Source organism: Cottoperca gobio, chromosome 4 (genome assembly GCF_900634415.1).
Source record: "Cottoperca gobio chromosome 4, fCotGob3.1, whole genome shotgun sequence".
NCBI classification, from domain to species: Eukaryota; Metazoa; Chordata; class Actinopteri; order Perciformes; family Bovichtidae; genus Cottoperca; species Cottoperca gobio.
In genome coordinates, this window is record NC_041358.1 from 27737825 (window position 1) to 27765081 (window position 27257).

At 42.9% G+C, this 27257-nt stretch overlaps 1 protein-coding gene and 1 long non-coding RNA gene across 2 annotated transcripts in view; one reads left to right on the forward strand and one right to left on the reverse strand.

Annotated features, from left to right (window-relative positions):
• Nucleotides 1-27257, reverse strand: part of obscna (obscurin, cytoskeletal calmodulin and titin-interacting RhoGEF a) — a 64778-nt gene that overhangs the window by 33652 nt on the left and 3869 nt on the right. The window contains 27 exon segments of the mRNA XM_029429631.1: nucleotides 358-624; nucleotides 6183-6449; nucleotides 7242-7508; nucleotides 7746-8012; nucleotides 8591-8857; nucleotides 9136-9402; nucleotides 9501-9758; nucleotides 9836-10114; nucleotides 10283-10555; nucleotides 10770-11036; nucleotides 11377-11643; nucleotides 12229-12495; nucleotides 12632-12898; nucleotides 13365-13631; nucleotides 13937-14191; nucleotides 16285-16311; nucleotides 16407-16564; nucleotides 17152-17260; nucleotides 18434-18700; nucleotides 20597-20863; nucleotides 21441-21707; nucleotides 23782-24048; nucleotides 24435-24701; nucleotides 25268-25433; nucleotides 25435-25538; nucleotides 26286-26552; nucleotides 26765-27028. Coding sequence (XP_029285491.1) covers nucleotides 358-624; nucleotides 6183-6449; nucleotides 7242-7508; nucleotides 7746-8012; nucleotides 8591-8857; nucleotides 9136-9402; nucleotides 9501-9758; nucleotides 9836-10114; nucleotides 10283-10555; nucleotides 10770-11036; nucleotides 11377-11643; nucleotides 12229-12495; nucleotides 12632-12898; nucleotides 13365-13631; nucleotides 13937-14191; nucleotides 16285-16311; nucleotides 16407-16564; nucleotides 17152-17260; nucleotides 18434-18700; nucleotides 20597-20863; nucleotides 21441-21707; nucleotides 23782-24048; nucleotides 24435-24701; nucleotides 25268-25433; nucleotides 25435-25538; nucleotides 26286-26552; nucleotides 26765-27028 — 6432 coding nt within the window.
• LOC115006853 (uncharacterized) lies at nucleotides 10705-12538 on the forward strand. Its single transcript, XR_003832127.1, has 3 exons — nucleotides 10705-11023; nucleotides 11548-11668; nucleotides 12201-12538. It is a non-coding gene; the product is annotated as an uncharacterized LOC115006853 (long non-coding RNA).

Below are 27257 nucleotides of genomic sequence, written 5' to 3' on the forward strand. Positions count from 1 at the left end.
GATTGAAAAACAACATTAAACTGATCCTGTTCCTGTAATGTTGCCAATTAGCAGGAGTGTAACGGTACGTGTATTTATACTGAACCGTTTTGGTATGCATTGTCCTTTCGGTGAGCCCTCGGACCTAAATGGCTAGTTATGTCTACTACTCGCCAATCCCAGTTAGCCGTGTTAATCAAACTCAATGGACAACGGTTTGTGTTAAACTATGTGGTTAAATTTTCAAGAAACCTTTGATTTAAAAAAATCTGCATTTTTATACTGAACCGTGACACCAAAACTGAGGCACATACATACCGAACAGTGAGTTTTGTGTACTGTTACACCCCTACCAATTAGATATTAAGATGCACACACCTTTCACTGTCACAGTAGCAGTGGTCTCTGCACTTCCTGCTTGACATGTGTAGCTGCCGCTGTCTTCAGGTGTGAGATCCTTGATGTGCAGCTGCAGGAGGCAGCCATCTTGTTTCATCTCATACTTCCTGTTAGCTGTCAGTGGCAGCCTGTTCTTCTTCCACTGCACTGACACTCCAGGTTTAGAAAGTTCACAGTGCAGACAGGCTGCACCTCCCTCCTCAGCCTCCAACCTTTGTAATTCTTCTTGGAACAATGGAGGGAGCTCTGGGTTCGGATTGGAAAAATCAAACGTCGTCAGCGAAATGGGAAAATGTTTAAGCGCAGAAGAGGACAATGTTGTATTTTTGAATCCAAATAGTATCAAGACTTTTTAGCCAATTTATAATGTCCATGAGATTGCAATATGAGCAACAGAATATGTACGAGAAACTTTAGATAATCATATGAAAGTACTTAATTTTTTTTTGTAAGTGTTTAAGTTGCTAACACTGAATATTTTATTGCTATACAAATTGCCAAACACACCTTTCACTGTCACAGTCACAGTGGTCTCTGCACTTCCTGCTTGACATGTGTAGCTGCCGTTGTCTTCAGGTGTGAGATCCTTGATGTGCAGCTGCAGGAGGCAGCCATCTTGTTTCATCTCGTACTTTCTGTTTGCTCTCAGAGGCAGCCTGTTCTTCTTCCACTGCACTGACACTCCAGGTTTAGACAGCTCACAGTGCAGAGAGGCTGCACCTCCCTCATCAGCCTCCACACTTTCTAAGTCTTGGTTGAAGAACGATAAGAGCTCTGCAAAAATTTGTATAAATTGAAAAAAAACATAATTATACATCTCAAGGGGAATGGGAGAAGGCTTGAGACCTGACAAATAGGAGAAAATATATTTAGCAGTGCAAACATCATCAAAGCTTTTTGACCAACTTCCAATGTAGATGGTGGAATTACAATAATAGCAACATAAAACATTCCAGGAACTTCAGACAATCTCAAGAGAGTACATTGAATTGTGTTGTGCTTTTTAATGCATGCATGCCAAACACCACTAAACTGTTCACTTCTAAATGCACACACCTTTCACTGTCACAGTTGCAGTGGTCTCTGCACTTCTTGCTTGACATGTGTAGCTGCCGCTGTCTTCAGGTGTGAGGTCCTTGATATGCAGCTTAAGGAGGCAGCCATCTTGTTTCATCTCGTACTTCCTGTTTGCTCTCAGTGGCAGCTTGTTCTTCTTCCACTGCACTGACACTCCAGGTTTAGACAGCTCACAGTGCAGAGAGGCTGCACCTCCCTCCTCAGCCTCCACACTTTCTAAGTCTTCCTTAAAGAATGGAGGGAGCTCTGGGAAATAGGTAAGGATTGGAAAAACTTTAGTATAATGGGAAAATGCTTGAACAGAAGGTGACCAAATTGTCTTTGACGATACATACAGTATCAAGACTTGTCTGCGTACGTACAATGCAGATGGGTGGGACTGTATTAATAACTCACCAGACAGTTTAGACAATCATCAGTATTTAAAATGTTGTGTTTGATTGAATGCATGCATTACTAACACAGAAGTTATTGCTGTCAAAAGCACACACCTTTCACTGTCACAGTAGCAGTGGTCTCTGCACTTCCTGCTTGACATGTGTAGCTGCCGCTGTCTTCAGGTTTGAGATCCTTGATATGCAGCTGCAGGAGGCAGCCATCTTGTTTCATCTCGTACTTCCTGTTTGCTCTCAGTGGCAGCCTGTTCTTATTCCACTGCACTGACACTCCAGGTTTAGACAGCTCACAGTGCAGAGAGGCTGCACCTCCCTCCTCAGCCTCCACACTTTCTAATTCTTGGTTGAAGAACGGTAAGAGCTCTGCAAAAATTAGTGCAAATTGGAAAAAAACAATTATACATCTCAAGTGGAATTGGAGAATCCTTGAGACCTAACAAATAGGAGAAAATATATTTGGTAATGCAAATATAATAAAACAATTTACGACCAACTTACAATGTAGATGGTGGAATTGCAATAATATCAACATAACACAAACCAGAAACTTAAGACTGTCTCAACAAAGTACATTTAATTGTGTTGTACGGTTAAATGCATAATCACAAGTCCGTAACCCATAACAATCATAACCCCGGTGGACGAGAGGGTTGCCTCCCTACGCCTTCGGGTTATGGGGGGGAAAACTCTGACTGTTGTTTGTGCCTATGCCCCAAACAGCAGTTCGGAGTATTCGGCCTTCTTGGAAAATGGAGCCTTGCAGGGGGCTCCAGTGGGAGACTTCAATGCGCACAGTGGGAAATAATGGAGACACCTGGAGAGGCATGATTGGGAGGAACGGCCTCCCTGATCTAAACCTGAACGGTCGTTTGCTGTTGGACTTCTGTGCGAGTCATGGAATGGCCATAACAAACACCATGTTCGAAAATAAGGATGCTCATAAGTGCACGTGGATACCAGAGCACCCTAGGCCAAAGGTCAATGATCAATTTTGTGATCGTATCACCTGATCTGAGGATGCATGTTTTGGACACTCGGGTGAAGAGAGGGGCGCAGCTGTCAACTGATCAGCATCTGGTGGTGAGTTGGATCAAGGGGTGGGGGAAGACTCTGGACAGACCTGGTAAGCCCAAACGGGTAGTGCGGGTGAACTGGGAACGTCTGGAGGAAGACCCTGTCCGGGAGATCTTCAACTCACACCTCCGGCGGAGCTTTTCAGACATCCCTGTGGAGGTTGGGGGCATTGAACCTGAGTGGGCAATGTTCAAAACCTCTATTGCTGAAGCTGCGGTGAGGAGCTGTGGTCTCAAGGTCTTAGGTGCCTCAAGTGGCGGTAACCCTTGAACACCGTGGTGGACGCCGGTGGTCAGGGAAGCCGTCCGACTGAAGAAGGAGTCCTTCCAGGTTATGTTACCCGGGAGGACTCCAGAAACAGCTGCAGGGTACCAACTGACTCGAAGGGCAGCAGCCTCTGCCATGGCAGAGGCAAAGCAGCGGGTGTGGGAGAAGTTCGGAGAAGCAATGGAGAAGGACTTTCAGTCGGCACCAAGGTGCTTCTGGAAAACCGTCCGGCACCTCAGGAGGGGGAAGCAGGGAACCATCCAAGTTGTGTACAGCAAGGGTGGGACCCTGCTTACTTTGACTGCGAAGGTTATCAGGTGGTGGAAGGAGCACTTTGAGGAACTCCTGAATCCGACTAACACGCCCTCTATGGTAGAGGCAGAGCTGGAAGCTGATGGGGGACCATCATCAATTCCCTGTTGGAAGTCCCTGAGGTAGTCAAACTCCACAGTGGCAAAGCCGCAGGGGTTGATGAGATCCGTCCAGAAATGCTGAAGGCTTTGGGTGTTGAGGGGACTGTCTTGGTTGACACGCCTCGTCAACAATGCGTGGAAGTCTGGGACAGTGCCTACGGGGTGGCAGACCGGGGTGGTGGATTCCCCTATTCAAAAAGGGGGACCAGAGAGTGTGTGCCAACTACAGGGGTATCACACTTCTCAGCCTCCCTGGTAAAGTCTACTTCAAGGTGCTAGGAAAGGAGGGTTCGGCCGATAGTCGAACCTCTGATTGAAGAGGAACAATGCAGATTCCGTCCTGGTCGTGGAACAACGGACCAACTCTTTACTCTCGCAAGGATCCTGGAGGAGGCTTGGAAGTACGCCCAACCGGTCTACATGTGTTTTGTGGATCTGGAGAAGGCGTATTACCGGGTCCCCCGGGTGATACTGTGGGAGGTGCTGCGGGAGTATGGGGTGAGGGGGTCACTTCTGAGGTCCATCCAATCCCTGTACGCCAAAGCGAGAGTTGTGTCCGGATACTCGGCAGTAAGTCAGACTTGTTCCCAGTGAATGTTGGCCTCCGTCAGGGCTACGCTTTATCACCAATCCTGTTTGTGATTTTCATGGACAGTATATCGAGGCGTAGTCGTGGAGGAGAGGGGTTGCAGTTCGGTGGCCTGAGGATCTCGTCGCTGCTCTTTGCAGATGATGTGGTCCTTATGGCATCATCGGTCTGTGACCTTCAGCAGTCACTGATCGGTTCGCTGCCGAGTGTGAAGTGTTTGGGATGAGGATCAGCACCTCAAAATCTGAGGCCATGGCTCTCAGCAGGAAATTGGTGGATTGCCTACTCCGGGTAGGGAATGAGCCCTTACCCCAAGTTCAAGTACCTTGGGGTCTTGTTCGCGAGTGAGGGGACGATGGAGCGAGAGATTGGTCGGAGAATCAGAGCAGTGGGGGCGGTACTGCATTTGCTTTACGACGAAAAGAGAGCTGAGCAGAGAAGGCAAAGCTCTCGATTCTACCGGTCGATCTATGTTCCTACCCTCACCTATGGTAATGAAGGCTGGGTCATGACCGAAAGAACGAGATCGCGGGGGCAAGCGGCCTAAATGGGTTTTCTCAGACGGGTGGCTGGCGTCTCCCTTAGAGATAGGGTGAGAAGTTCAGCCATCCGTGAGAGACTTCGGAGTAGAGCCGCTGCTCCTTTGCGTTGAAAGTAGCCAGTTGAGGTGGTTCGGGCATCTAGTAAGGATGCCACCTGGGCACCTCCCTAGGGAGGTGTTCCAGGCACGTCCAGCTGGGAAGAGACCCCGGGGAAGACCCAGGACTCGGTGGAGAGATTATATCTCCTCACTGGCCTCGGGATCCCCCAGTCGGAGCTGGCGGATGTGGCCCGGAGAAGAGAAGTTTGGGGTTCCTTATTGGAGCTGCTGCCCCCGCGACCCGATCCGATAGCGATGGATGGATGGATGGATGGTTAAATACATGCAGAGCAAACACACTAAACTGTTCACTGTAAAAAGCACACACCTTTCACTGTCACAGTCGTAGTAGTCTCTGCACTTCCTGCTTGACATGTGTAGCTGCCGCTGTCTTCAGGTTTGAGATCCTTGATGTGCAGCTGCAGGAGGCAGCCATCTTGTTTCATCTCGTACTTCCTGTTTGCTCTCAGTGGCAGCTTGTTCTTCTTCCACTGCACTGACACTCCAGGTTTAGACAGCTCACAGTGCAGGGAGGCTGCAACTCCCTCCTCAGCCTCCACACTTTCTAAGTATTCCTGGAAGTAGGGTGGGAGCTCTGGGAAAAGAGGTAAGGATTGGAAAAACTTTAGTAGGCTAGAAACCTAAATTGAAGGAGATACATACAGTATCAAAACTTGTCTGCATTCGTAAAATGTAGATGGGTGGGACTGTATTAATAACTCACCAGACAGTTTAGACAATCATCAGAACTTCAAATGTTGGTGTTTGATTGAATGCATGCATTACTAACACAGAATTTCTGCACACACCTTTCACTGTCACAGTAGCAGTGGTCTCTGCACTTCCTGCTTGACATGTGTAGCTGCCGCTGTCTTCAGGTGTGAGATCCTTGATGTGCAGCTGCAGGAGGCAGCCATCTTGTTTCATCTCGTACTTTCCTGTTTGCTCTCAGTGGCAGCCTTGTTCTTCTTCCACTGCACTGACACTCCAGGTTTAGACAGCTCACAGTGCAGAGAGGCTGCACCTCCCTCCTCAGCCTCCACACTTTCTAAGTCTTGGTTGAAGAACAGTACAATCTCTGCAAAAATGTGTATGAATTTGAAAAAACATAATTATACATCTCAAGTGTAATCAGGAGAATGCTTGAGACCTGACAAATAGTAGAAAATATAATGCAAATACAGTTTAAAAATGTCGACCAACTTACAATGTAGATGGTGGAATTGCAATAATAGCAACATAAAACATTCCAGATATTTACGAACAGTCTCAACAAAGTACATTTAATTGTGTTGTACGGTTAAATGCACAGCAAACACACTAAACTGTTCACTGTAAAATGCACACACCTTTCACTGTCACAGTCGCAGTGGTCTCTGCACTTCCTGCTTGACATGTGTAGCTGCCGCTGTCTTCAGGTTTGAGATCCTTGATGTGCAGCTGCAGGAGGCAGCCATCTTGTTTCATCTCGTACTTTCTGTTTGCTCTCAGTGGCAGCTTGTTCTTCTTCCACTGCACTGACACTCCAGGTTTAGACAGCTCACAGTGCAGAGAGGCTGCACCTCCCTCCTCAGCCTCCAACCTTTCTAAGTCTTCTTTAAAGAATGGAGGGAGCTCTAGGAAAATCGTCAAAAAATGTACACGTGTCGGGAACAGTGCTCGAAACCTCATCAGGACAGAATTAGTTCAGTTTTTTACCACAGAGATGGGACCAAGTCGTTGTTTTGCAAGTCACAAGTAAATATCAAGTCTTTGCACTCGAATCCCAAGTCCAGACTGAGCAGTCCCAAGTCCTAAACTTTGAGTTTCGAGTCCTAAACAAGTCAAAATGCGCTGTTCACTAAATGTACTGCCATTTTTGACCTGCACGCTCTGAATACTTTTAATAATTTCTTTGTCGACCACCACGTAGTTTTTTTACACAAAATAATTTATCTTTGTAATCACTTTTTTCTAGCTGCCGCTCAGTAACGTGCCGTTAGCTCTTCATGTTTCTCTCCTGCAAGATGCTGTCGGTTCAAACAAAGTAGATCTGAGGAATAAAGTGTCGACTTCCTTGGAATGAAGAGTGTTAATGTTCGTTGATTCAAGAAACTAATTGATTCGTGGCATGTTTTTTAAATAATATACTTTTTAATCTTTGGGCTCGGAGAAGGTATCAAGGAGTTTTAGGTCGAAAGGATCAAGTCAAGTGAAGTCACTGCTGTTAAAGTCCAAGTCGAGTCTAAATTCATCAAAATTATGACTCGAGTCTGATTCAAGTCCACACATCTTGCTTGGCATATATTGAAGGATAACATCATGACCAGATAGATCAGAGAAATACCGGAAAGCATTGCACAATAAAATCCATGCAGTTCTAAGACTAAAATGTTCTAATGAAGTCAGAACTTTCCAAGCGCACAAACCTTTTACTCTGACAGTCGCAGTGGTCTCTGCACTTCCTGCTTGACATGTGTAGCTGCCGCTGTCTTCAGGTGTGAGCTCCTTGATGTGCAGCTGCAGGAGGCAGCCATCTTGTTTCATCTCGTACTTCCTGTCGGCTCTCAGTGGCAGCTTGTTCTTCTTCCACTGCACTGACACTCCAGGTTTAGACAGCTCACAGCACAGAGAGGCTGTAGCTTCCTCCTCAGCCTTCAAATTCTGCAGCTCTTCTTTGAAAAACACTGGAAGCTCTGTGAAATATTAAATGTTTAGGGAGTAGCATAGTGCATGTTTTAGTATAACATAAAAATCAGTTGAGATATTATCAAGTTAAGGCTAAATAACATGTGACAATATTTGTGAAGGATGAGGAATGGGAAATATTGAGTTTCAGCAGGTTCGGAAGATAAAAATAATTGAAAATAATTTCCCATCATTTAGAGTTGCTGACTTTAAAATGTATCATGCAGTATTTTAAATGCACACACCTTTCACTGTCACAGTCGCAGTGGTGTCTGCACTTCCTGCTTGACATGTGTAGCTGCCGCTGTCTTCAGGTGTGAGATCCTTGATGTGCAGCTGCAGGAGGCAGCCATCTTGTTTCATCTCGTACTTCCTGTTAGCTCTCAGTGGCAGCTTGTTCTTCTTCCACTGCACTGACACTCCAGGTTTAGACAGCTCACAGTGCAGGGAGGCTGCACCTCCCTCCTCAGCCTCCACATTCTGCAGTTCTTCTTTGAAAAATGGTGGCAGCTCTGTGAAAAATGGAAGTATAAGAGACTGATGAAGTAAAATGTTTTAGTGCAATAGAAGACATTTTAACTGAATGTCCCCAGCTATAGGTTTGGTAAAAAATATATATATATATAAACCCTAATGTCAGTCAGTATCTAGTCAATGTGTTTGGTACACAAATGGTTAACAAATCGTGAAATATAATTAATTTATTCTCATTAAATTTCAACTTTACTCGTATTATTTTCTGTAAATATGACGGTTTCTCAGAGAACACGGATATTTAGGATAGTTTTCAATCTGCAGAAAGTTTTGAACATGAGGAGAAATGAGTGATTAAAGTCGAGGCATTTGTAAAGGAATTATTAATTAATGTATGCACATGTAAAGAGGTTACTTCCCCAAACAAGAGACACAAAAGATGTGGGAAGTGTAAATCATTAAATCATGCCTACATGTGTGTTGACTCAGCAGGGACAACATAAATATTTAAAAAGCAATCCAGGATGTGTGAGAGCCTCGCAAGCTTTGTGCAATAAAATGCATGAAGTTCAAAAACTAAAATGTTCCAAAGTCTGCGTTCTCTAAATGCACACACCTTTCACTGTCACAGTCGCAGTGGTCTCTGCACTTCCTGCTTGACATGTGTAGCTGCCGCTGTCTTCAGGTGTGAGATCCTTGATGTGCAGCTTCAGGAGGCAGCCATCTTGTTTCATCTCGTACTTCCTGTTTGCTCTCAGTGGCAGCCTGTTCTTCTTCCACTGCACTGACACTCCAGGTTTAGACAGCTCACAGTGCAGAGAGGCTGCACCTCCCTCATCAGCCTCCAACCTTTGTAATTCTTTCTTGAAGAACGGAGGGAGCTCTGAGACAAAGGGTTGGGGAGAACACCATTATAGAGTCAGTTAAGCAGAATAGTACATTTCAGCATTTGCATTTCAAAGTAAGAGCTTCAGACATGCATTCAGTCCTGACAACAAAATACTATTTAAGTTACATTTGGGAACATTTGTGTGTCAATTGATGCAGAAAGTTCACAAAATCACAGGAAAGTACTTTAACTGACAAATACATTACTGTCACTGTATTGAGCTGTTGAGGTTAAATGCACACAGAGCGATAATCATTTTAAAATGCACACACCTTTCACTGTCACAGTCGCAGTGGTCTCTGCACTTCCTGCTTGACATGTGTAGCTGCCGCTGTCTTCAGGTTTGAGATCCTTGATGTGCAGCTGCAGGAGGCAGCCATCTTGTTTCATCTCGTACTTTCTGTTTGCTCTCAGTGGCAGCTTGTTCTTCTTCCATTGAATCGGCACTCCAAGTTTAGACATCTCACAGTACAGAGAGGCTGAACCTTCTTCCTCAGCCTCCACACTTTGTAACTCTTCTTGGAAGAATGGAGGGAGCTCTGGAACAACAGGAGAGGAAGAGACATTTTGTGTAATAAAGTAGTCTTCAGGCTTTTTCATTGATCTTCTCTCTAAGGGACATTTCTTCCATTGTTACCTGTTACAGTGACTTTGGCACTGCTCTGCACATCTCCTGTATCGCAGCAGTATGTGCCAGAATCCAGCGGATCCACATCACGGATGAGCAACAGGTTGACTTTTCCCTCCTTACGTGTCTCATATTTGTCACCATTGCGGAGGGGGATGTGGTTGCGCGTCCAGGTAACCGGGGAGGTGAAATCGGAGGTCGTGCAGGACAAAGTGGCGGTCTCTCCTTCCACGATCACAACGTCTTTAGGCTTCTCCTCGAATAAAACTGAAATCAAACACCACGTTAGAATCTCTGGTTCGGAGGGAATGCTTTCAGCTGAAGTCACGCAGAACTGTGCTCACCGGTGGCTTTAGGAACCACCAGCAGACGTGCCGAGGTCCTCTCCTCCCCAACCACGAATGCCACGATGCCCGTCTCCTCCGGTGTTGTCATGGTGAGGACCAGCCGGTGCTGACGACCCTGGAACGTCATCTGGTTCATCTCGTTCTTCTGCAGGGGGCTGCAGCCGAGCCACCACACACCCTCGCTCACGTCCGCGTGGCTCAGCTCACACACAAACACCGCGTCCTCCCCCGCCGTCACCGTTATACCCTGCAGTTCCGCAACAATCCGCACGCGCTCTGTGGAGGAAGAGGAAGCTATATACGGCTGGATTTTTAGAGGTGGAATGGAAAATATTTACAACAACTTAGATGAGTCGCCTGTCGGTTTAATAAATGGCGCACTTCTTGTAAATGAGTTATGAGTTACTTATGAGTGAATATGTGATTAAATGAATCTCCACCTACCCCTCACGATCAGCTTGGAGGTGGTCCTCTTGCCTCGGGTGATGCAGCAGTACTCTCCAGCATCCTCCAGAAGCAGTTTCTTGATCTCCAGCGTGTGTGCGAGGCCTTTCTTCTTCACGATGTATCGCCCTCCGTCCTCCACCACGGCGTTGTCCTTCTTCCAAGTGACGGGGACGTTAGCGCTGGAGACTTCACAATACAACAGCACAGCTTTCCCCTCCATCACCGCCTGGTTCTCCAGCTCCTTCTCGAAGAACACTGATGCTGCCGCTGCTCACACAAGGAAAGTTACATTTTACACCTCAAATAATAAATAGTGATGTATTTATCTTTGGCTTTGTTCTCCTGCTGTTAACAGCTTGTCAAAGCAACTGTGCTATGTTCAACTTCTTCTCTTCTTCTCTACTACAATTCAGCGTTGGATGGACACCAGAAAGAACCAGGATGTAGTTTTAGCTGTAAGTTTAAATGGCGGCGTGTGAAATACCTCTCACGTTGACCTCGGCCGTCGTCTTCTGCTCTCCCAACACGCAGCTGTACTCCCCCACATCCTCGGGCTGGATGTTTTTGATGTGCATCTCCGCTGTCTTCCCCTTCAGCGTCATGTGATATCTTCCCCCCTGATAGATCTGGTCCTCCGCCTTCCACCACTGCACCGGCACCCCGGCCCTGGACAGCTCGCAGCGAAGCGACACGTTGCCTCCTTCAGGGGCCTCCTGGTTCTTCAGACCCATTTTGAAGGTGAGTGGTATCGCTGTGGGAGACGTTCACGTTGTTTTAGTTTTTCTTCTTTGGTTTAGTGTCATGTTAGCCGGTCTATGGCGGTCATAAGGTAGAACTCTGATCAAACAGCAACTAACTTGGTGCTGCAGTATCACATCTCTTCCCTACTTATAATAAAATGTCTGAACTAAGGCCGTGCAGGACTTCCACACAAAACTCAGATCGGTGTGATGTGTAACATTTATCTGCTTTCCGTCCTTATTTTACTCCCTTTTCACTTTCTAATGCATGACTTAGAAATCTGTATCATCCAAATGTAAAACATAAAAACACACAACATGGTTTTGCTGTCATGTCCAGTGTTCTCTTACGCGTGATGGTGACGTTGGCTGTGGTCCTGACGTCAGCGTGGACGCAGCTGTAGACGCCGCTGTCCTCCAGCTGAGCGTTCCTGATGCTCAGCTCCATGCTGCTGTTTCGATTTTTAATCTGGTACTTGAAATCATTCTTGAGCAGCTCTTGTCCTTTCCTCCACTCCACAGCGAGGCCGGGCTTCGAGAGCTCACAGTTCAACGTCACGCCGTTCTCCTCCTCCACCTGCTGGTTCTTCAACTTGGTCTTGAATGTGATTGGAGGAGCTGCAAGGAGAAGAACCGAGGACTGGTCGTTATTTATCTTTTATTATTTAGTGGCAGATATTTGCAGAAATTCTTACTCCTAATTTTAAACTGTATTACATATTTTATTGGTTTATATAATTGTAAAGAAATGTTATTTATTATTCCACATTATTGTGTTTGCAATGTTTTATTTTTTCTAAAATAAATTGGCTCCACAATGTAAGTTAAATTTAGATTAGTTCATAATTGAGCTTTCAATATAAATATTTGACCCACATGAATAATTATATTTATTATTTGTGGACAATTTTTATCCAGAACCCCAGAAAAATATTTATTTATAATATAATATATATTTATATTTGTTTGCCTTTGCCAATTTTGGATTTATTACAGAATCTACATAATGATGATTGTTTAATGTTAATGTTTAATAGTAGCAGAAATATTACAGAATAATTTAATTTAAAAAGAATAAATTGTTGTTTTGTAACATATTAAAATATGTATAATATATCATTTTAATTGATCCTATTTCGTAAGTTCTTTAATTCAAATGAAATCCAATTGTTCAGGACACGGAGGAGACGTGTGTGAGTTCACCTTTCACAGTGAGCTCCGCAGTGGACTGGCTGTCTTTACTCTTGCAGGTGTATTTCCCAGCATCGCTCTCCTCCACGTTGTTGATGATGAGTTTAGTGAGACGTCCCTCCTGTTTCATCTCATACTTGTATCCTGGTCTGAGGATCACTCGGCCTTTCCTCCAGTCCACCGGAGCTGCAGGTTGGGAGAGCTCGCAGCAGAACACTCCAGCGTCTCCTTCCTTCACCTCCAGATTCTCCAACTCTTGTTTAAAGCTCACGGGGATTTCTGGAGAAAAGCAACAACAAATTAAACAAAATCTGGAAACATTTCACTCTCACTCTCGTTGTTTCTTGTTAGATTTCCTAATGCATCCACCAAACAAAGCATTTCTGTGTCTTTCCATGTCTGCAGTGCAACATACCTCTCACTTTGATGTCAGCTGAAGTCACAACAGTGCCAACAAAGCAGCTGTACTCCCCCGAATCTGTGAGAGTTACATTTCTGATCAGCATGTCAGCCATCCGGCCTTCCTGCTTCATCTGATATTTGTCTCCCTCCCTCAGAAGTTGAGCGTCTCTCCTCCACTCCACGAGGACGCCGGGTTTAGAGAGCTCACAGCGCAGCGTCACACTGCTCTCCTCCACAGCTTCCTGGTTCTTCAACTTCAGCTTGAAGGTCACCGGGATCGCTGAGGATAGAACAAAAAACTGTATGAGATGCATGGATGGATTACTGAAAGGGCCGACCGGACACTTACACAATGTTACTGAAAATAGACTCAAAATGTCCAAAGACATACATAACGAGTAGAAACAACCCAAAATCACTAAAAAGAGACACAAAACAGTGACAAAATGAACACAAGGAGGTGCAAAACGACTTAAAATTGAGGTTATACGACCACTTAGAGACAACAAACTACCACAAAATGACAACATAGAACTGTAAAACGTGTAAAAATACATGCAAAATGAAAAAACAACCATTATGAGAAGAAAAGCAAAATTAAATAGAAATCGAAATGTGAAACGTCTAAAAATAGATGCAACATGATGACAAAGAGACTCAAAAATACTACAAAGAGATGAAAAATGTTGTCTTGTTCAGGGTAGGGGGGGGGCATGCTTAAGTCTCTGTCACAGTGTGTGACTCACCGGTGATGATGATGGTGGCTGTACTCTTCACGTCCTCACTGACGCAGCTGTACGAGCCGCTGTCCTCCGGCTGGCTCTTCCTGATGAGCAGCTCCAGAGAGCAGCTGCTCTGCTTCATCTGGTATTTCTCTCCGCTCGTCAGCACCGCGTCTCCCTTCTTCCACTGCACCGGAGCGCCGGCTCTGGAGAGCTCGCAGCACAGCGTCACTCCGTTTCCCTCCAGCACCTGGATATTCTTCAGCTCTTGGAGGAATTGGATCGGCCGCTCTACAAGTAAACGTAAAGAAGACAAGTAAACGCAACCATGAGAGCGTCTACAAAGATGTCACCAAAATAAAAGCATTGGATCTTCTGGATCTCCACTTTCAAAAGGTGTTTTGTATTATTTTTAAGATGATTGGTTCTATAACAGCAAAAATGCCAAACTCGATCGTCCACAAACCAGTGTCTGACGTCACGGTGACTTCTTATATACAGACGATGATTCAACAGGTTTCTATTTGACCTTTCCCCACACTGCATTCATCTCCGTCACCAGCCTGTCGTGTGCAGCACTCACCGTTCACAGTGACCCGAGCTTTTGTGCTCTGTTCTCCACAGATGCAGGTAAAATCTCCAGGAGTCGTCCAGACTCAGGTCGGCAATCCTCATCTCCACCTGCAGGTCCTTCTTCTTCATCTGGTACTTGTCTCCGTTCTTCAGCAGCTCTCCTCCTCTCCTCCACTCCACCGAGGAGGTCGGTTTGTTCAGCTCACAGCGCAGAAGCACGCTGCTGCCCTCCGTCACCTCCTGGTTGACGAGTGGCATCTTAAAGCTGGGTGGTAACGCTGTCAATCAGAACGAATGTTACACTGATGGCTGCATTTATATAGCGCGCTTATTCACACACACACACACACACACACACACACACACACACACACACACACACACACACACACTCTTATATAACGAATGATCTCATTCATAAATCCTCACAACTTCTTTTTAAACAAGAAAAAGAACATTTACGGCAAAATGAGGACAAAGAACTAAAACATTTCTAAGTCTCGTCTCTTCTGGACAAACACAACTGAAGAGGAAACATGGAAACAATCATCTGATCGTGCAAATGTATATTTAGAGCTTTGCTAAAATAACTAACAAACACTCCAACTGGCCCAAGTTCTTAACTTAACTTAGTTTTATTACAGGCAACATCACACATCCCATTACAACGATGTGATGATGATTCTTCAAAATGTTGTTGACATAAAATGAACTAATAATATTAGCGTTGGATTCAGACTCGCCTTGAAAAAATCTTATCATTGTACGTTTCTGCAGCAGAAAGTTATGTGGTATAATAACGTTACGTCATGTGACACTACGTCACTGAGTCACATGGTGTCACGTCTGTAGACCGTCTTTCTAAAGAGTCCAGTAGTTGTGCTGCCTGAACGTTGACCACGAGACGCGTGTGTTTCTGCGAGCGTGACACGAGGCCGATATGAAACGTTCACATTCAACGTGTCCGTGACTTTGAAGAAACCGACAATAACAACAACTTTTCTGGCGAATGGGTTGAATGAGATGTTTAATGCTGAAAAGGAGTTAAACATTTGTTTATGATTATTTTATATTATCTGTATTTTGTTGTCTTGCATAGTTTAACTTCATTATCAGCACGTGTGTGGTGATAAAGTAGATTGTCAAACATGCAGGAATAAACTTAGTTTAAAAAGAAAACACTAAAGATCGTTAGACGTCACCAGGTCATAGGTTATACGTGCTGTATTTATATTTCTTGACTTTTGCGGTATTTTGACTGTATTTTTATTTCCTCTTAACGAGTTTAATTTAATTCTGCAATTTTATATTATTTTAATTCTATTTTTATACTATTTTAATTCTGCAATTTTATATTATTTTAATTCTATTTTTATACTATTTTAATTCTGCAATTTTATATTATTTTAATTCTATTTTTATACTATTTTAATTCTGCAATTTTATATTATTTTAATTCTATTTTTATACTATTTTAATTCTGCAATTTTATACTATTTTAATTCTATTTTTATATTTTAATCCTGCAATTTTATACTATTTTAATTCTATTTTTATATTTTAATCCTGCAATTTTATACTATTTTAATTCTATTTTTATATTTTAATTCTGCAATTTTATACTATTTTAATTCTATTTTTATATTTTAATCCTGCAATTTTATACTATTTTAATTCTATTTTTATATTTTAATTCTGCAATTTTATACTATTTTAATTCTATTTTTATATTTTAATCCTGCAATTTTATACTATTTTAATTCTATTTTTATATTTTAATTCTGCAATTTTATACTATTTTAATTCTATTTTTATATTTTAATTCTGCTATTTTATACTATTTTAATTCTATTTTTATACTATTTTAATTCTGCTATTTTATATTATTTGTAATGCTACTTCACACTCATTTACGTCAACACTGTGATTACTGTACTGTAAATGCTCTGTCTTATCTTGTACTATGTTTTTGCTGTGAAGCACTTTGGGCTGTAATTCTTATATGAAAGGTGCTCTACAAATAAAGCTTATTGTTATTATTATCTGCGGTGGGAAACACGTTTCCTTATCTTTAGTATGACAAGGAACATAATTAATATTACATGGAAGTGACATTGTATGTGAGCAGCACGGCAGGTATTCACAAGACAATGTCAGGATCACTCTCTCTCTAACTATGAACCGTGGAATGGATTATATAAGATATTACATATCAAGCGTGTAATATCGATTACATGAAAAACACTAATGCTAGAGTTTGGGATGTATCTAGTTGTGGCTCATGAGAAGTGATACACACCGAGCACTGAGACATTAAGCCATAAGATATGAAACTTGAATCTCTTTTCTACGTCACTACGTCACAGCTGACCTCTTTGACGTCTGCGCTCGGCTGATTCTGTTGAACACATTGGGGGAAATAAAAAAAGGGAGAATTGTGCTTCACAAAATATTGAATCCAACATAAGTTGAGGAGCTTCGACTTCCTGTTACCTTTGACAGTGAGCTCCGCAGTGGACTGGCTGTCTTTACTCTTGCAGGTGTATTTCCCAGCATCGCTCTCCTCCACGTTGTTGATGATGAGTTTAGTGAACGGCCCCTCCCGTTTCATCTCATACTTCTCTCCAGGCTTCAGCGTCGCTCGGCCTTTCCTCCACTCCACGTGAGCTCCAGCCTTGGAGAGCTCGCAGCTGAACACTCCAGCGTCTCCTTCCTTCACCTCCAGGCGCTGGATCTCTCGTTTGAACGTCACAGGAAGTTCTGTTGCATATTAGAAAACAATGTTTTCATTTTGCTTCCTGATCCTCCGCTCACACTTTGGTGTTATGGATGTTGCACCAAACTAAATGTGCACAGACATTTGAAATCTAAGGGGATCTAGAAGTGTCATGAACACACGTGGACACCTTCAGTCTCTTCATTATTGATTTACTTCTTACTTCTCAATTCCTTAAATTATGTTTAAAGAAATCTAAATATTAAAACGCTTTTCTTCCGCGTCTCTATAATCATTCAAATGTAACGCTAACATCCTCCTCCTCATCGTGGCTCTTTGCGTGCGTCACACTTACGTTTCACTTTGACCTCCGCGGTGGTCTTCTCCCCCCCGGTGACGCAGCTGTACTTCCCTGCGTCTTCCGGCTGCACGTTGAGGATCAGCATCTGAGCCGTCTTTCCCTCGAGCGTCGTCTGAATCTTTCCTCGGTACGTGAACTCCGACAGCACCTCAGCGTCTCGCTGCCACTGCACCGCCACGCCCTTCTTTGACAGCTCACAGCGTAGCGTCAGGCTGCTCCCTTCTTCGGCCTCCTGGCTCTTCAGACTCACTTTGAATGTGGCGGGAACAGCTGTTGACCCAAACACAGACTCTGATGATACACGAGAAGCAGAAGACGTTACAGGTCGCTCAATACACTAATAACTAGCGTGTCTATACATTACACATCCCCGTCTATCCAACGTGCCATCACATCGTTTTATCCTATTAGACAAAGGTCACAGTGACCTTGACCTTTGACCTTTGTCCACTAAATTCTAATCAGTTCATCTTTGAGTCCACGTGGATGTTTGCGCCAAATTTGACGAAATTCCCTGCAGGGGCTCCTGAGATATCGTGTTCAGGAGAATGGGACGGACGGACAGATGGACAACTAGTAAAGATTTATAAAACTTTCATTGTAATGCAACTTGAAAACATAAACCTATATGTGAACTTTAAGTTCTGTGTATTTTGGTAATACTGTTTAATACCCGGGCTCGGGTTGCCTTTGACCTTTGACCCCAGAGGAGACAGAAACAAATGTCCTGCTGTCAAAAACATTTGACTTTGATCACTAACATTTGAAACGATGATTTGTGTTTGTTGGAAACATTGACCCGATGTGACCACAAGAGACATTTTACAAAACTCATAAATAAAGAAGATTATTGAGAATCTTAAATGATGTTTTAAAAAATCTAAATATTAAAACGCTTATGTCCCGGGTCTCTATAATCATTATTTAAAATGTAAAGCACACCTCACAAATACTTTATATTTCTTTCATCTGATTTGTATTTAATGTTTTTATGTGTGAAATAAATCTAATCAATTCTAATTAATCTCCTCAGCGCGCCATCTAGTGGGCCGGGGGGGTACTGCCAAATGGTTATTAAATAAATAAAATGTAAAGGTTTTGAGTGTGTGTGCAAGTGTGTGTGTGTGTGTGTATGTGTGTGTGTGAGAGAGAGTGTGTGTGCGTGTGTGTGAGAATGTGTGTGCAAGTGTGTGTGTGTGTGTGAGAGAGTGTGTGTGTGTGTGAGTGTGTGTGCGTGTGTGTGAGCGTGTGTGTGTGTGCGTGTGTGTGTGTGTGTGTGAGAGAGTGTGTGTGAGTGTGTGTGTGTGTGTGTGTGTGTGAGAGAGTGTGTGTGAGTGTGTGAGAGAGTGTGTGTGAGTGTGTGTGTGTGTGTGTGTGTGTGTGGCACGATGGGATGTTTGTACGGATAATAATCACTGCACTCATCTCACACGTCCAACGCACCCACAACTTTGACGGTGGCCTTTGTCCTCTGCTCTCGGCACACGCAGGTGTAGACGCCGCTGTCCTCCGGCTCAGCGTCTCTGATGATCAGCTCCAGGTCCGAGTCTCGCTGCTTCATCTGGTACTTCTCTCCGTCCTGCAGCAGATCTCCCATGAGCCTCCACTCCACCGGGACGCCCGGCTTAGAGATCTCACAGTGCAGCGAGATGTCCTGTCCCTCCTCCACCTGCAGGTTCTTCAGCTTCTGCTTGAAAGTGACGGGAAGAGCTGACAGACGAAGATGAAGTTCTTAGTGAGAAGGAAATTTATTATCACGGGAATTCGATAATAATTCGATAAACAGCAAGTCGCCGCTTTTTTATGAGTAAAAACGATGTAAATCAATATATCGCACATCGACGGGACTCGTGGAAATTTATATTAAATAATCATGTTTTTGTTTGTCTTTGATGTCATCTATAGCAGCCTAATTTATACATATGTAGAGAATAATAATAATAATAATAATAATAATAATAATAATAATAATAATAATAATAATAATAATAATAATAATAATAATAATAATAATAATAGTAATAATAATAATAAAATAAAATAAAATAAAATAAAATAAATAAAATGATAATAATACTAAAAAATAATAAAATAAAATAAAATAAAATAAAATAAAATAAAATAAAATAAAATAAAATAAAATAAAATAAAATAAAATAAAATAAAATAAAATAAAATAAAATAATAAAAGATAATAGTAATAATAATACATAATAATAATGTCCATGTCTATATAGGAATTCATTATTAATAATCTGTGCAGCTAGTCATCATTTACAATGTAAATTCGGAATGTAAAAGAGATGCATGTTAATTGATATTTGATTTTGCAAAGTTATTTTTTATTCATATATATTTTTTCAATTAATAATATTTTTTTCTCTTCTTTAAGGTGAGGTTTATAGATAAGCCTGTTTCTACCTCACCTCACATGTATTATATTTATATTTATCCACTTTTCTAAATGTGCAAATAAAAGATAAACATGTATATTATTGAGCCGCTTTGCTTCTACACGACCGTGTGCTCTGCGCCGGTGAGAAGAGAACACATGAAGTTCAGCATCTTGCTAAAGGATGGAAGAATTACAGAAGCAACTCTTATATTATTAGTTTGTGGCAGCAGGATTATATAACAAAGTACATTTAACTCTTTTATTTTCTTTGCAGCTTTAAAAATGGGGCTCAGTTCTTCAAAACGTTACTTTTTAAATGCTATTTATTTCTTTTTATGTTGTTTATTGTGACAGAAGAAGCTTCTCTGCCCACTGGGTACAAAGAGTTTTGTCTGGCACTCAAAATAAAACCCCAGTTTGTGCAAGTGAAAGAGCAGAGGCTCAATCAAAAGAGGCAAACATAATAAATAAAAGCTCGTACTGTTAACAGTCAGAGTGGCAGTGCTCTCTATGTTTCCACAGATGCATGTGTAGATGTCGCTGTCCTCAGGCGTCACATCAAAGATCCTCAGCTCCATCAGAACGTCTCTCTGCCTCATGTGATATTTCTCTCCGTGTGCGATGAGCTCATTCCCCGTCTTCCTCCACTCCACCCTGTGAACCGGCTTGGACAGCTCACAGCGCAGAGCCGCAGTGTTGCCCTCCTCGATCACCACGTTCCTCAGCTTCTGCTTGAACGTGACGGGGAGAGCTGAGGAGACGAGAGGGAACACATGAATAGTTCTGAATATTTACACTCGGGCTGATGGAAGCTTTGTTCAAAACATTTCGCAGCTTTTTGTGTCATTCTGTTTAATGGATGGATGGAAATGGAGGATCTCACACACACACACACACACACACACACACACACACACACACTGCTGCTGCTGAAACCCAGACATTCTGCACAGTTGCAGATAAATATCAGGCTTCTATTAGTCTTATTCTATTTGTAGAATTAGATTCTAACGGTAGTAGACGTGCGTCAACCCGCAGGTCAGACGGGTCAGTAAAGAATACTAAATATCGCAGGTTCAGAGCGCTGACAAAGCAGCTTTACCAGTAAGTTTGTAATAGCTTAAAGAAACGTTGCAACAGTCATGTAATGCAACATGTGTTACAGCCCTAACTAATACTAAATAATAGCCCCATTAGTAAACATGTCCTACCCGTGATCTTGACGGTGGCAGACGTCCTCTGGTCCGCACACACGCAGCTGTACAGCCCGCTGTCCTCAGGAACAGGTTTCCATATGAGCAGCTCCAGCGTGGTCTCTCTTCTCTTCATCTGGTATTTAACTCCATTCTTCAGCAGCTCTTGTCCTTTGCTCCACTCCGCTGGAATACCGGGTTTAGACAGCTCACAGCGCAGCAGGACGTTACTTCCCTCCTCTGCTTGCATGTTCTTTAACTGCTGAGTGAATGTAATGGGAATAGCTGGAAGACATTTCGAATATACAATTAGGAGCAAGGAGATAAAGGCAAAGTGGTGAAAATACATAAAGTATATGCATTTTAAACCACAGACACAGAACTCAATAAAACACTCAAGCACCTGCACAACTCTGGGGTAAAGTCGCCCATTTGCCCTTTTCGGCTGAGCTAAAAATAAATAAATAATCGTTTTATCTTTGCTGTTGTGGTTTCATAACTACGAGTGTGTCCGAGCATCGGGCAACACACCAACAAATAGCAACTTCAGCACATGGCTGTAAGTTTATATTTAAAAAACTGAGTGCAAGGCCAGAACATGACGCACGACATCTATCGCAGGTATCATCCAAGCTGCCGTACATCCTGGCTTTACAGGAATAGGGACGTGAAATACAACATCTCTTTGACAAAGTTGTATTTTATTCTGGAAGGTAAAAACCTTTTCCAGTGCTGGTTGTAGTTTAAATGTTCATGTGCATGCATCAATAGTGCTGCACAGTTAATTGACTTTCAAACACACGTGTTGTACTGTTTTGGTAAAGATGAGATGCACAGTAAGCAGGTAAAGTTAAAGACGTACCCTGCACCCTGAGGCTCGCTGTAGTCCTGTGGTCTCTGCACTGACAGGTATATTCTCCTGAGTCCTCAGGCCTCAGGGCTTTGATGGTCAGAGTGTTGATGGTCTTTCTCTGTTTCATCAGGTACTTGTCTCCAGGCCGGACACTCTCAAAACCTCTCCTCCAGTGGAACTGGACTCCAGGCAGAGAGTACTCGCAGGTCAGGGTCACAGTCTCCCCCTCTTTGGCCTCCACAGTCTCCAGAGACTGCGTGAACTCTGCTGGGATGGCTAATAAAGAACAATAAGGAGAAAAGCAAATGTTATTACACATTTTACGTTTACATTCCTATATAATCAGTCACACCTCGCTGCCATTTGAACTCTTTCCGATCCCTCGACCATGCCAACCTTTCTAGGATTTCTAGATCTGATTGTCATCTGACTCCACCCTTTTTGATTTGCTGTCTATCAGCCAATCACTGTGTCCCACATCATCTAAAGTGGCCCGCAGCCACACGCCCTTTTTCAGCAAGCATGGCGACCATGAGGTAACAATTGAATCTATTAAATAACTTATAATGCATCCTGTTGATTATGTACACAGAAAATACAACTCAGGAGACTTTGAACACATAATTACATTTTAATTTTTCAATTTTGTTAAAATATTACAAAATATATATGCCATGTGCTTTTCTTTTTTTAAAGAGTCTCTTAAGACTATTTATTGGCATTTTTACTATTAGGTGGTTTCTCGTCTTCAGATTCTTGGACAGAAAACACATTTGTTTAATTGACAATGATTTATAATTGCATTTAGAGAAAGAAAATCCACCAATAAAATATTTTTCTTCTGATTGGAACATATTTGCTCTTCATACCTTTAACGGTTACAACGGCCCGAGTTGTGACAGATCCTGCGCTGCACTCGTACACGCCGGCATCGTTGTTGCAAACCTCCCGGATCGTCAGCCGGGCCTCGCACCCGGAACGACTGGCAAAATATCTGGAGGAGTTCCACATGAGGCAGCCATCTTTGTACCACAGGATGTGACAAGGCTTGGAGGCCACACAAGACAAAACCAAACCACCTCCTTCAATAGCCTCGCAGTCCTCCAGCGCTTTAATGATGGTGGGACGCCTCTCTGGGAACAGGAAGACATGAAGCCAAATGAATAAAATGTGATATAAAAATACACGTCGGGCAGATTGAATCCTCACCTCTAACCAACAGCGAGGCGTACGATCTTTTGTCCCCCGCTGCAAACGAGATGGTGCCGGTGTCTTTGCGGGCAAGCTGTCTAAAAGTGAGGGTGTGGTAGCCTCCGGGAACCATCTGGATCTCATTGAGCTCGTTGGTGTACAGCAGAGTCTCGTCCAGATACCACTTCACCCCGACGTAGTCACTCGGACAAATTCGACATCTGAATGTGACCGTGTCGCTCTCCAGACACTCAACATCCTCTAATTCATCCAGGATCAAAACCTTCTGACCTGAGAGACACATGGAAAAGATGGAAGAGTCAAAAATCCCATAAACATAATACACAGTCATGTACATGAATCAACAGCATTAGTAGTTTAATGATAAAACGTCATTTTGGCAAAGGATTTTAACGTGGCATTAAAAACCACAGTAAGGATATGCTATGTCGCTGACATGCAGTATCTGTTTAATCATTAATATAATTCTGTTGGTGTATATCGTCTCTCAATTGAAGAAATGTGGCGAGGCCGACCCACAGAGATGGTTTGGCCACTGAAAGTGTCCAGTTTCAAATCTGCTTTACTCGTATCAACGCATCTCTTCTACTAAACACAGATGTAAACTGAGAGTTCCTCATGTATAGCATAGCTTAGCATAGCTTAGCATAGCTTAGCATAGCTTAGCATAGCTTAGCATAGTTTAGCAAGGAATAGTGCCAATAGTTTAGATCAGTAAATCTCTGTGGTCATGGGACCTCATTGTGGTCCTTGAAGTCAAGGCTTTAATGGACAGTGAGTAGTATTATTTACATATTATTAGGATATTTTCATTTAACTTGAATGTGTTCTTTGCACCAGTAAAAAAAACGAAATTAGCAGCAGCTTTATGAATGATGCAGCATTACAGTTCTATCTATATATTCTGCACTGACTGTATGACTCCATATGTCAGCTATTACATGCATATCCCTTCAGTGTTTACTTTCATTTATTCATTTATCATTCAGTGAAAGGGATTAAATATCCCATCTAAATGAACAATTAATATAAAGATCCGTCCTGATGTGGCCCACGTTCAGCACCCTTAGCCCAGGTTAAATTTAAATGAACACCCCTGAACCACAGGGATGCAGCGCTCGCTTCACTCTGTTCTCACCCTGCACAGTCAGATGTGCGCGGCTCTGCATGGTACCGACATCACACGTGTAAACATCCATGTCCAACTTCTCCAGACAGGTGATGGTCAGGGACAGCACCACACCCTTCTGCCGGATGACATACTTCCTACCGGACCTCAGCTCCACCATACCCTTCAACCAGGTCACCCGCTTGGCTGGCTGCCTGGTCTCACAGTCCAAGGTCACTTTACCCTTTTCCTCGGCTCGTGTTTCCTTTAACTCCCTCGCAAATGTGTGCTGGAGTTCTGAAAGGAATAATGAAGTTCAGGAATTTACAGTCAAGCTTCACATTTATGCTGCGTTCCAAACGACTGAAATGACTACCATCAACTAAAGGCCAATGCAAAGTATATTTTCCTGTATTTAATTAAATGATACATATATATAGTGGTATAGAAAAACCTTTTGCGTAGTGCACCTGGAACAGTCGGAAGTTGGAAGTTTCAACTGGGGAAATTTCAAGTTTGGAGTTGTCTGATACTCAGCATTAGTACTCCAATAATATTTGTTGAGCCTCATCATGGAAATAGGACATAACACTTGAGAGCAGCATTGCCCAACACAATAAAGAACACAACATTGTATTGTTAATAGTCCTTATCCCACATTTATTCTCCAAACCCTCACCTACCTCTGATCTCCAGCTTGGCACGTGTAGCAATGCCTTCGGCCTCACAGCAGTACTCTCCAGAATCTTGGATGGTGCTATTCTTGATCACCAATCGTGCCATGTTCTTCTCCACACTCATCTCATACTTTGGGCTCTGCCTGATGAAATGGCCATTTTTCAGCCAACGGATGATGGCATCTGGTTTGGTGATCTCACAGCTCAGCTCTGCGTCCTCGCCTGGTACCGCCTTGACATTCAGTAGTTCCCTGAAGATGTGCACTGGCTTCTCTAAAGGAGGGGAAATACATTCACTCACATTTAGGCTTATTTGTACAAACGCATCTTCCAAATCTAGTTATCTGTCTGGTAGAAAGTAGGAAGTGTTTTAACAGAAGCCTATAGCAAAGATGTATCCTGTGGTAACCCACAGAGCAGCGGCCTGGGCCCGCTTCTATTTTCAATTTTCACCAAGGATCCACCCAATGTCCTGAAACATGCAAATATGGTAATGTATGCAAATCACTCAACCAGCAATCGCAGACTTCTTTGCAGATCGACTTGTACAGACTAACGCATGACCATCGTACTACACAGGTCACCATGGGTCATCTTGTACTTTATAGAGCCTGCAGACAGGGGAACTCATTCACTCAGTGTTCACTCAGTGTTTGTTTAATTGTATGTGGACCACGGGAAGATCAGCAACCACTGTCGAGACTAATGGGGATCCGAAAAAAAAATTGAGAATAAATAAAGAATTTCAAAATAAAACACAGAGATAGGTATCCCCTAAATACACAAACACGGGAAAAAAACTATGCTGATCATTTTATTCGAGACAACCAGGTACTCACCTTTAACAAAGAGCATGGTCCTACAGCTTAGGTCTTTAATCGTGAAGACCACGTCTCCAGCATCGGTCAGCATAGCATCTCTGATGGTCATCTTATAGTTGCGGCCATTGTTGATAACCTGGATACGGCTGTTGGTAACCACCTCCTGGCCATTGATGCTCCAGGATGGACTCGTCATCGAGATTATGAGAGAGGTTGCAATCGAAAGTGCAGATTTCACCTTCCAGAACGGAGCTTGTCTTAATACGCTGAGCAATAGTGATGTGTAAGTCTGTAGAGAAATAAAATAACAAGCCTCAGTACAGTAAATATATCTTTACAGAGTACCAATACAGAGAGAGAAACTTAACTGAAACACCTCAGAGAGGCATTTAACAGGGCCTTAGTGTCAGTTCCAAGAATATTATTGTTATTGTTATGTTATATGTAAATGTTATTAGAGGTTCACAATTAAAAAATGCACCAAAGTTTCTTCAGTCATTCTATCAATTATTTCAGGCTGTTTTCATACACAGTTTGTAACTGTAGGCCTACCTTAGAAAAAATAATGCATAGAGTCATTTGCATAAAAAGAAATTTAAAGAGCGACAAAGCCAACACGCAGGGAGGTCGATGTCTCTGAACTTTCGCCCAGGAGAAGGTTCGTCGTGTCCCGTGTGAATCCAGAATTGATTTGTCACGTATTTTAGTAAAGCAACTTCGGTTGGTATTTGAACCAAGACGTAGAGTTATTTGTCACGTAACTTCACCATTTCCGTAGTTATTTTAACCTAAACCACAATCTTTTCCTAAACCTAAACGGACGGAAGTTTATTTTGCAAAGACTGTATGCATGTAAATTGACACCTGTTGCTGGACATTCATAGGAGAACGCAAAAAAAGAGGAATAACTTTGTGTAACATACGAACAGTTGAAGATATGTTGATCATTTGGTGGTACGGTTGTCAAAAGACAAACCGCCTAATGTGAGAACAACAGGAGCTCTTCCTAAATAACAACAACATTCTTCCTACTCACCATGTACAGTAACCTTTGCCTTGGTCTGGCTGGTGCCCAGGTCACAGGTGTATTGTCCAGCGTCTTCCTTGCTCAGGGAGTGGACAATCAGTGCCATGGACTTCCCAAACTGGAGTAGCTCGTGTTTATCATTAGCGGTCAGGACCACACCATCCTTCCTCCACACAGGGGTCACTGTCTCTTTGGAAATTTCACACTGAAGACAGACTTCCCCTTGCTCTTCTCCTACTGCATCCTCCAGAGACCTCAGGAACACTGCTGGGCGCTCTGCAACCAAGATCATCATTCAGAAGTCTGCATGTTTCTCAGGAAGTCAAGTATCAGAGAAGCTCCAACTCATACACTTCAGAAACTGCGAGTACAATTCTGGAAATATGAGAAGTTCCCAACGTTTGATAATCAGGAAACCTTTAGTTTAGACCTTTATTTTGTATTTATTTTTTAGATCACATTCTACTTCAGTCATTCCCCAAACTGACCTTTGACCTTTAGGAAGGCTGTTTCAGAGAGGAGGCCTGTTTTGAAGGTGACCCTGCTCTCCTGTGGCCGCAGCTTCTTGATTGTGAGGCTGTGCATCGTGCCCATGTGCTGGATCCTGTTGATGGCGTTGCAATAGAGGCGAACATTGTTGACGAGCCACTCCGCATTGGCAACCACGTAGTTGAGCTCGCATGAAAATGTGGCAATGCCATCCTCCTCGATTTCCACCGGCTCAAGGTGTTTAACCAACTTCAGCGTTCGCACTGCAATTAAAGGGGGAAATCAATTATAAAGAGGTAGTGTAATAAAAATCTGAACATAATGAAAATCCAACACAGAAAGTAGTGGGTGTGATTCGATTCGATTCAAAATGGATTCTGGATTAAGTACATAGAAGTGCTAATTTCAGGATCTACTTCAGTCCAGTCAAATTACGGCATTAAAGCAGTTAATAAAGTGTGTGAGATTTCTATATTTGAAAAAGTTCAACTG